We start from the raw sequence: 10,465 nt of genomic DNA on the forward strand, positions 1-10,465 counted from the left end.
TCAGGCTTGATTTTTAATAATCTTTTCCTGTTGAATCAATAAATCAAATCAAATCAAATCAATCCCTAAGGATGACACCAGGGTTGTTTTCTCAGACTATAGATGAAGATTTTTGTTTTTATTTTTTTGCACTGACCTGCAGATTTCCCGTGTCCAGCTGATGAGTTCAGTGTAAAACCTGCAGCATTAAACATGTAACATTGTGTAGCTGTGTACTCAGAYGAGACGAAGAGGCATCTAACATCAGCATCAGATTTGTGAAGCATCAGCGGTCACAGCTGACAGGAGCAGAAGTATAAAAATAACCATACGGTGTTCTAATAAGTATGGTAATCAGAAGAAATCTGCCTCAGAGCCCTGCAGAGAAAGAGCTGGGACGACGAGGGGCCACAAGCAGCCAGTCAGCGAGAGTATGACTGGAGCTGGGCAAAAATGGCTAAAAGTTTATCAAAGCCGGGTTGTTGTTTCTTTTTTTGTTTTTTCTTTTTGTTTTCTCTCTAAACCAGAATCAAGGTCTTGAGATGGAAATCAAAGTGTGCTGTCTGRAGAAAAAGCAAGCACAGCTCATGAAACATTTACCAAAAGCCCTGTTGAAGCAGTGTAGGGTGGTGGCTCATTACTGAGAGGACTTTAAAGTAGATTCGAATGACAAAAAATGGGTGCAGGTAAGGTCATAACACCTTGATATAGACTGTCAAAACATACTAAATAACTGTTTCAACAAGAGATCTGAGCCTGCACTCTGTTCACAGAATGATCTCCATTCAGCTTTAGCAAGCTTGAGCAAATCTCTGAGGAAAAAAACTGAGGTTATAATTACTGTCAAAGGTTCAGAACTGCATGTGAGATAAACATGAGGAGAAAGACACACACACACACACACACACACACACACACACAGACTGCATTTCATCTTCTCACTTATTAATGTACAACACTGCAAATAAACTGACCGGTTAGTTAAAGCTCATAATTTCACCCCCAGTATAAATAAATTGGGACGTTATGTAAAGCGTTTCTTAAAACAGAATGCAAGGATTTGCACAGCTCATGAACTCATGTATTATTCACAATGTAACAGTAAACATATCAACAGTTCAAACTAAGAAGTACCAGYTTTAGGAAAAATAAGGTCATCTCGTATTAGACGGCAGAGCARAGGCAACAAAAGGCTGTAAAACTAAGTGGTTATTAGAAGCAGCYGGAGGAGCATTTAAGGTTCACATTAAAGGAACAATGCAGAAAAATATATGAAGGTTTTTAGAAGATAAGCTCCCATCCAGTTGGYTTTGTTTTCTTGCACAATTCAGTAAAACTAAGAGTTTTTGGTGCATCGTGAAACAAATCTAACAAAAACAAAAAATGACCCAAAACTGTTAACAGCTAGAATCAGACGAGAATGGGTCGACGTTCTCTGCTTCCTCTCAGTTCTTAGATGTGTGTTCAGACGGCAGGGTTCAGATTTTATTTACATTTTACACAACCCCAACTTTTTCTGAATCGATGCTGTAATCCTAATTTGACTAAAGAGGAACACCATCTCTTATCTTTGCTCCATTTGGATTTCAGTCGACTGGAAYTCAGCATCATGCTGCGATTCGTGTCTGGTGAGTCTACTAAACCAGAAAACTCAGCGTCTGAGCTGAAAAGAAATAAATTCCATCTCTGTCGCATGAATGAATGCAGCAGAGTTTGATTTTCACACTCCAACATCCTGCTGAATGAGAAGGGTCAAAAGGTTCAAACACTTAATGTCTAATACAGATTAGTTTGTAAGTACTCTGATGTCTGAGTTCCAGTAAAGAGAGAGTGGAGGATCATAAAAACAAAAGACGATTTTTAAACATCATTTCATCAGAAATGGCTGCTGAAGTGGCTCTAAAACAAGCTGCTACTGACTGACTTCCTCTGTTTCCACTAAATTGCAAATYATTTAAAAGCAAATGAAAATTTGATCTTGATCAGGAACTTGGCTGAATAAAAAATATAATTTCAGACAGTTTTCATGGAGATGACAGATTTTTAAGAAATTTGGTGTTGTTCAGCACGACGGCTCAGTGGTTAGCACCGACGCCTCACAGCAAGAAGGTCCTGGCTTCGATCCCCAGTTCGGCCTGGGGTGTTTCTGTGCAGAGTTTGCATATTCTCTTAGTGCTTGCGTGGGTTTTCTACGGGTACTCCGGTTTCCCCCACCTCCAAAAACATACAATAGGTTGCCCCCAGGCCTCCCCTGAAAAAGAGATCTGAGATCTCAGTGGGATTTGCCTGGATAAATAACAGCAAATAAAATAATCACACAATTTTGTCGCAGAGCTAAAAAGCAGATTCAGATTCATTTCCACAGAGATGCATCTGGAAAAGTAATCTTTCAGACTATATCYAGAACATGGGATCTTGAAAGCTGCCACATTAGATCAAGTTTTTCCAAACATAGCCCCTGAGTGCTAAAAGACTTGTTTGAAACATGGCTAAGCAGTGAGGCAGGCGACATGCACTTGTTCAGATAAGGCTACATTTCATTTTGACAGAATGAGCGTTGTTTCAGTTCTTTCTACCCAAACCTTTGGCCTTCTCACCATAAAGAGAAATAGTCGAGAACATCTCACCTCACCAGGACTGTCTCATGAATAAAATATGCAAATATTATTTGGGTTTTCTCACCAAAAGTAGGCTTTGTTATTGGTTAAACGACATTTAATTTGATTTGTTTATACTGTAAAGCAGAGAAGCACTTATTGGTTAGCAGTGTCACTTAAATGTCAACGATTTCCACCTTTTATCTCATCTGTTTTGTTTTTGCGTCCTTGTGGGTTCTTGTCTTCTACCTTCTTTTCATTCCACAGTCCAAACTGTGTGTTTTATATTTGTCATAAATGAGAATTGAACCTTTATGATTGTTGGTCTTGTGTGTTTAATAAATACTAGAATAAGCTTCAGCCCCTCTCAACAGGGCAGATAATTATCTCAAAAATGTTTTGTACAAAATGTTGTCACCATGCAAAGCTTTGCTGGAAAGAACAACTCAAATTCAAGGATTTTGATCTTTAATAAAATAAAAAACTAATTACCTTTTTTTTTACTTTAGTTTAAGACAAAGAGAATAGATGATTCATCTGAACTTTATCTACCCTAAATGATATTTTGCAAAAAGATGTGGAAGCTGAGAAATGTCTCTGTGAAGACAAACAACACAAAGAGCCTGAGCTCCTGACAGAAACCCTCACAGCATTTCAGGAATTTAAAAAAGGCTCCTAATGATGAAGGTTGTGACGTGGAGGTGAAAACTCTAGAATAATAATAAAAAAAGAGCTGATCCATGAAGGTTTTGCAAAGTTTGGAGCTAGACTTTCAGAAGACAAATGTAACAACAAGCTTTCAGGACGCCATTTTAAATTACAAAGAACTTATTAAAATATGTCAAAATTCTAAGAACAGATTATCAGAAAACAAACTTTCCTCCAATAAAACAGGCTCCAATAACCAGCAGTAAGAACAGACAACATAGAGGTGGTTTTAGCAGCACTCATTTTTATCTATTTGTGTTTCTTTTGAGTTTTCTTATTTTGTTGCCTTGAAGCAGTTTGTGTCTATTGTTGGTTGTTTTCTGATTCTTTTCCACCTCTTTGTGACTCTCTGTTATCACTTTTGTGCTTTGTGCCTCAGTGAGGTTCTAACCGGTGCTGCTGCKGCGCAAAATTTACAACTGAGGTGTAACAAAGAAACAATGCTAAGCAATGCGTTAGCATTATTTCACATGAAAGGTTTAAGGCAGGGGAGTTAAAGTCCGTTACAAGGAAGCTAACATTCAAAACTTGGTCCAAGTTAAAGACCAATCTGCCAATTTATTGAAAAAAAATTCATTTTAAATGTTATCTAGCAAATTATTCTTATAGATACACAAATTCTTTTTTTTTTCCTATTTATATTTCATGTAGCTTTTAGGACATACTGTACATACCTTACCAAATAAAGAAAAAATATTGCTTGTACATTAGACAGCAGCATTTATTTGTCTGTCAACAACTATTTCATTTAATATTTGATCATAATCCAGYATATCAGTAAAAAAGAAAAACCGTTACTAAAAATCCAACTAAAAGGGAACATAGAATTAAACGGTCAAGAAAAGGCTGAAAAAGAGAAACTATAAAACTATRTTACATTTAAAATGTTACCTTTGGGGCCAGATARAATGTTAACRAGGGCCAAAWRTGGCCCTCAGGACTTGAATTTGAATCATGGTTTAAAGGAATTTGTAATATATCAGAATAGAAATTAATCACAAAATCAGWAGATAAATAATTAACTGATTAGTTTGGATTCAGATACCAAAAAACGAMGTACTCTTCTTTTAGACCATTAAAATGGGTTAAGAAAAGATGGAWGCAGTTTAGTAAAATAAAACCCGAATGAAAGAAGTGTTGTCATGCTAATGAGTCTCAGTCCCAGAATAATCACTAAATGATGCTTAGGACATGCGGACCATTGACATTCGGTTAAAAAAATGRTAAATGGACTGAACTTATAGAGAGCTTTATCAGTCCCTCCAGACCCCAAAGTGCTTTACACTTACAGACATTCACCCATTCACACACTGATGATGGGTAAGCTACATTGTAGCCACAGCTGCCCTGGGGCACACTGACAGAGGTGGGGCTGCCATGCACCAGCGCCACYGGACCCTCTGACCACTATCAGTAGGCAAGGCGGGTGTACTGTCTTGCCCAAGGACACAAARACTRAGACAGCTGGACGGGGGATTGACCCGATGACCTTCCGGTTCCACGACGACTCCCCTAACCAATCCGCCACAGCTGCCCACCAAAAAAGCATGTGGTTCGACGATGAGGGGTGAAGAACATTGACAGTAGCTTGAYCTCCTTGAACACCACAGCTGTGCAGGACAAATAAGGCTGACCKCTGGTCCTGTGTTCTGGGTATTTAYAGCTAACATGTCCAAATGTTAGAGCTCAGACTTGCTGTTACCATTTGTAAGAAATAAGAGGAAAACTCAAAACATGCTCAGATTTTGGGCACAGGGCAGAGAAAGGTCTCTGTTAAAGATGAGACAATTTTACTGAACTGAAAATAAAAATKAATCTAAACAAGGTGTTTATCACTCTACAGTGGGCTGTTCTAAAAATATAAAATTAGCAACAAGTAGCTGTTCAATCCCCACATTATTTTTTACATTTTTGCACATTACCCTGCTGGAGTCCCAGTCTTCCTCCATCTCTCTAAGTTTTCTGTGCCTCTGCAGACGAGTGCTTCTCTGTTGATTTGGCCGCCGTTGCTTGATTTCACACTGGCTTTCTGCATGTGCAGTACGTGAACTCTCTGCAAAGAACTTTGCTTATAGATAATGCATCCATTCAAGGTCCCCAGTTGGCGCTCTATAAGGCTGGAGTCGATGCACAGATTTTCTTTTTTCTTCAGGACAGGAAGCACGATCCCAGCACATAAAAATAGTTACTCTGTTGTTATTAAAAATAGATTTGTTCTTCAGTAGCTGCGTTGCTGCTGTTTTCTAATTCATACTGAACGTTTCTGACTGACTTTGACCACATTTTTTCTTGCTCCTCATCGTTAACTGCGTCCTTCTGATAAATAAATACCTTGAGCTTGTAATTGTCTTAAACCTTGATCCAGAGTGGCTCAATTAGGACACAAATGAAACCACTCAATAGGATTTCTTCAAGTGCTTTTCATCTCTTAGAGTGAAGTTTCTCCTTTTGAGAATTACTGAGTCGAGCTATGAAATCGCCCTTGTGCCTGTCAGATGTTTCTCGCTTAAAAAACAGCTCTAGCATAGAAATATCCATCTTTTTGTCCATTCATTTGGGAGTTTTATAGGCTACATTACATTAAAAACAGCACTAATTATGATGCCACAGGGTGTAAGTTTTGGGCAGTAATTGATTCAGATTTGAAGTTTTAGACCAAAATCTTGTTTTTGATCTATTTGTAAAGCTAAAGGTTTCCTTGGAGACCTGCTGGCTTCTTAGCAACATAGGAGAGAGAGAGAGAGAGAAAAGACAGACACGGTGAGAAAATGTGCGATTCTGGCTCGTCCCCAGCACACAGCGGAGGAAGTGTGGCACCATTTGCACATCAGGAATCCCATGTCTGTGGGTCAACGAAGAAGGTTATCCATGTTCAAATTTTAAAGGTCACAAAAGGGCAGAACGTGGAACGGCTTTTGTGCGGCTGACTCATTTACCTTGTCCGTGTGATGTGCAGGGGGGAGATTAACTTTGCCGAGACAGTCGGTAAACTATTTTGTCCTTTTATTTAATGTCACAGGATGCACATGTATTCACAAAAACACAATGAGGCCGACACTGAGATGACTGACATTTTTACACTTGTGTCAAACACAGAAAGGCAAGAGTCGTTTCACTGCACAGGACTGTGACCCTCTTACTTAAAAAAAATGCAATAATCTTACTGAGATTACACACAAATGACATCATAGGTCGAGCTGATTAAGCGGCACTGTAAATTAGGTTATTATGTACCTCTAATCCAGCTGATTATAATGAGAATGATCATTTCATGCACTTGTAATTCAGCTACAAGTGGTTCACAGCATTTTCTGAGAATCTAAACAAGCATTTAAACYAACACATCGCTCAGGCTTGTCTCAGATTCACTGGAGTGTAACTGTAAGGTAAAACAAAYCTGCTCTAAATACAGTTTTGAGCAGACAAACTCACTCTGAGCTCAGTTTGATTATTAAATAAACACTACATTCATGTTTGCATGACCCATTCTTATGAGAAATATAAAAGAAGATCTGTGTAAAAGTGCATTTCGTGAGAGTGGGGGTTCTATGGAGTAGTTAGGAGTAGTCAGTGTCTTAGCTGCATCAGGCAACTGTTAGAGGAGTTCCTCAACTGAACAACATCTGTATCAACTCAGAAGGTGCTCCATGGTGTCCTGTCACAAATCAGCCATTAGTCATAATCCTGCTGGTCTCATGTATTAATTTTTATCCTTTTCCTCTGGACAGCAGGTAAGATGCTGACTGATTTTGTGTAATCCACAAAAAAATTATAAAGAAGAGTGAGCAAGAAAAAAAACCTCTTTAATCCAGAGTTTGTTTGTTACTATCACATCTGATGATGGCTTGACAAAATGATTTGTCTTTGGTTTCCTCCAAAACAGAAAGTAAACATAAATCAGACAATGAAACATTGCTTTGTTTCCTCTACAAATATAACTAAAATTTGCTCATAACCAAAATCATAGCCCTTTACTCGACAACTTTTGTGTTTGAACCACCATGTGGAGGAATTTGGACCAAATTGTGTTGCTGTAATTAAATAATAATCGCTCTGTCTCTGTATTTATCTATTTGAATTTGTAATTGGCTGTCATCATGAAGATTTAGTTAATGACACACCAGGTAAATAATTATAATAAAGTGTTTGTTTCCTACTGTGCTGCCAAAGGCAATATATTCTAAGCATTAGTCTCATAAAGTGCAAAAACTGGTTTAGATTGACCCATTTTTTAAAGAAAACCCATCAATTGACTCATCTGGTTTATTTGGTCCACATGAACCATCAGTGAAGTCCTCCATGGAATCACAACACTGATTTGAAAGGATTTCTTAAAGCAACAAGGCAGCCATTTATGAACCAACTACAATCCTTCCTGGAGTTTGATTTCCAATTCAAACAGTCAGAAGAACTTCAGCTTTGACGTCAGAATCCAACATGGCAGCCTCTCATAAATATAAGAAAAGCAGCAGTAAAGCTCTTATAAATAAATATGTTGCTAAAGGATTGTTTGTTGCCATCTATCACCAGTTATTGCTCACAATTGGAAAAATGGTTAACTGGTCATGAAATCATTCCCAGCTGGCAGAAGTATTTGCTTTATCCCCCCCGGTTTATCTTGGTTTTCTCACTTTTCCATGGAATAAAGGTTGAATAGCCTAAAAAGTATGACATTTATGCCACTTTGTTCAAATAATTTTGATCAGACAATCACATTTCGATGGCTCAAACTTTCACATTAAATAAATATTCAATATAATGAGCTGGGAACAGAACAAACAGTTCACSTGGTTCTGCCAAAAATAACAAAATGCACCCTGTGAAACCCTAAACTTTATTAATAAATACTCTGTTTTGGTTGCTTGTTGTATATATTTACTGTACAAAAAGAAAGCTTGCAGTCTTTCCAGAGCTGTCCAGAACAAATCACATATTGATGTCCTTGTGTATCATGACAGAGCTGGGTGGTGCCTCCTCCACTCGTCTCCCTCTCAGAGCCAAAGACAGAACGTTATGGACGGCCCGGGACACTCTCAGAAGCAGGTCCTTCAGCCCAGCTCGGTACTCTCTGCGGATCAGGCAGTAGAGCACCGGGTTGAGGCAGCTGTTGGCGTGAGCGAGACACACAGTCAGGGGAAAGGCATAGGCCTGAGCGTTGTAGAAGGCCTTGCTGAAGGGCACCAAGTCAAACTTGATCAGCACCCCCCACAGGGTGAGGGCTTGGTTGGGGAGCCAGCAGATGAAGAAGGACAGGACGACGATGGTGACCGAGCGGGTGACTTTGGAGCGGGAGCGGTGGCGTCCTCTCTCGTACTCTGACCTGTCGGTGCCGACGCCGCCTACAGAGCTGCCAATGATCCGCCGGCTCAGGATGAACCTCAGCAGGAGGAGGTAGCACACAGTGATGATGATCAGGGGGACTACAAAGCCCAGGAGAACCTTCTGCGTTTGGTAGAGCCCTAACAAGACTTGGGGATCCCAGTGGCCCGAGTCGGAGTCTGAAAAGCGAACTAAGCACAGCTCGTCGTCTGCAGACACCTGTAAACACAGAATCAGATGAACACCACAGAAGAACCGAATCAGGACTAAAGGTGGAGCCTCAAGCCAACAGACCTGAACTGTGGTGGAGTAGATCGCGTGGGGCAGTGTGGCCACCAGGGACACCACCCAAATGGCGGAGCTGGCCCACTTGGCCCGGGCCGTGGCGGCTCTGGGGCTGCCCATTTTCAGGGAGGTAACCAAGGAGTGGTAACGGGTCATGCTCATGGCGGTGAGGAAGAAAACGCTGGCGTACATGTTCATGGTGGTGACCGAGCTCACGATCTTGCACATGACCCGGCCGAAGGGCCAGCGGAAGTCCAGCACCGTGTCCACGGCCCAGAAGGGCAGGGTGAGGACGAACTGCAGGTCGGTGATGGTCAGGCCCATCACGAAGCAGTCGATGGCCGAGTGGTGGTGGCCTCGGCGGCGGGAGTGGAGCAGGAAGAGGGCCAGGAGGTTACCCACAAGCCCCAGGACACACACCACCAGGTAGACCAGAGCGATGAGAACCCGCACCTGTCAGACACACATCAGCCCAACATCAGGTTCTACTGAACTGAAAAGAAGAAGAATTAACCAGCCTGCACGTGAGGTGAACTTACAGTCAGGTTGGCGCTGTCTCCATGCAGATCCATGGATGACTCCTTGGAGAGGATGTGAAGCCAGCAGTTGAGGGAAAGGTTAAACGCTGGCAGGTTGGAGCCTGCTCCTGTTGGGCTGACCAGCTCGGAGATCTCCTCCTCCTCTCCTCCGCACGCGCTTAACCCGGTTGGAAGTCCGGAGAAGCTGTTGTTGCTCTGCATGACTGATCAGAAGGGGGGAAAAAAGAAGAGAGGGGGGAAAAAGAAGTTCCCAGGTGTTTTCTAGGCTACCTTCCAGGCTGAGAGCGCACAGATGTGGAGGGAAAAAATCTCCATCCTCCTCATCCTCCTGCGTCTGGAAAGCTCCAAATCCACAGCGCGCCTTTCTCACATGGTCTTCGTTTTTTTCCAGACAGAAAGCTGTTGGGGTTTTAAAGAAAGCAGCCGGTTTGAGTGAGCCAGCCTACTTTTGGCGCCTTCTGACATGATGCGTCTCGCGCCTCATCCTGAGASTCTGAGCGCTCGCGCGGATTGTAGCCGTTTTTATAGTCGCTGGACTCCTCTCCCGCCGCGTGAAGGCGCACTGTGGGCGCGCACAGATCATCCATCGCAGGATCACAAGATCCACTTCATATTTCAAGTTCAATCTTACAAAAAGGCAGATTTCTTCTTTTTTGTTGCGCGCCTTCCAAGGTCATTTGGCAAACCATCAGGTGGTTTGTGCGTAAAATAAACACGCGTCAAGTTGGTGTTTTGTTATTTCCTCTTTTATGTAAACACTTTATGAAACTAAGCACCATTAGGGGGAAAATACAAAGGAATTTCTTTATTTTTTAAGCTCTCTGGATGAAAATGATCCACATCAGAGGACTGAGCTGCAGATCTGAGGTATGAGAAGAGAGGTGGTTTCCACCCCTCTTTTTTAGGTCACCTGTTTGTTTTCACAACATTTGAAAACCAAATATACTTAATATATTTATATTTAATATACTTCTTAGCTTTTTCAATCTTTCTATATTTCTAATTATTTCTCTCTCTGTTTTTCTCTCTGTCTCTATT

General features: G+C 41.2%; 1 protein-coding gene across 1 annotated transcript; it reads right to left on the minus strand.

Annotated features, from left to right (window-relative positions):
• Positions 1-7,070: 7,070 nt before the first annotated feature.
• LOC106526336 (relaxin-3 receptor 1) lies at positions 7,071-10,403 on the minus strand. Its single transcript, XM_014020925.1, has 3 exons — positions 9,428-10,403; positions 8,898-9,341; positions 7,071-8,822 (listed from the first exon to the last, which is right to left on the minus strand). The coding sequence occupies exons 1-3, from the start codon at positions 9,626-9,628 to the stop codon at positions 8,211-8,213; spliced, it is 1,257 nt and encodes a 418-aa protein (XP_013876379.1). The 5' UTR covers positions 9,629-10,403; the 3' UTR covers positions 7,071-8,210.
• Between the last annotated feature and the right edge of the window lie 62 nt (positions 10,404-10,465).

This window comes from Austrofundulus limnaeus, unplaced genomic scaffold (assembly GCF_001266775.1).
Source record: "Austrofundulus limnaeus strain Quisiro unplaced genomic scaffold, Austrofundulus_limnaeus-1.0 Scaffold3, whole genome shotgun sequence".
In the NCBI taxonomy this organism is placed as follows: domain Eukaryota; kingdom Metazoa; phylum Chordata; class Actinopteri; order Cyprinodontiformes; family Rivulidae; genus Austrofundulus; species Austrofundulus limnaeus.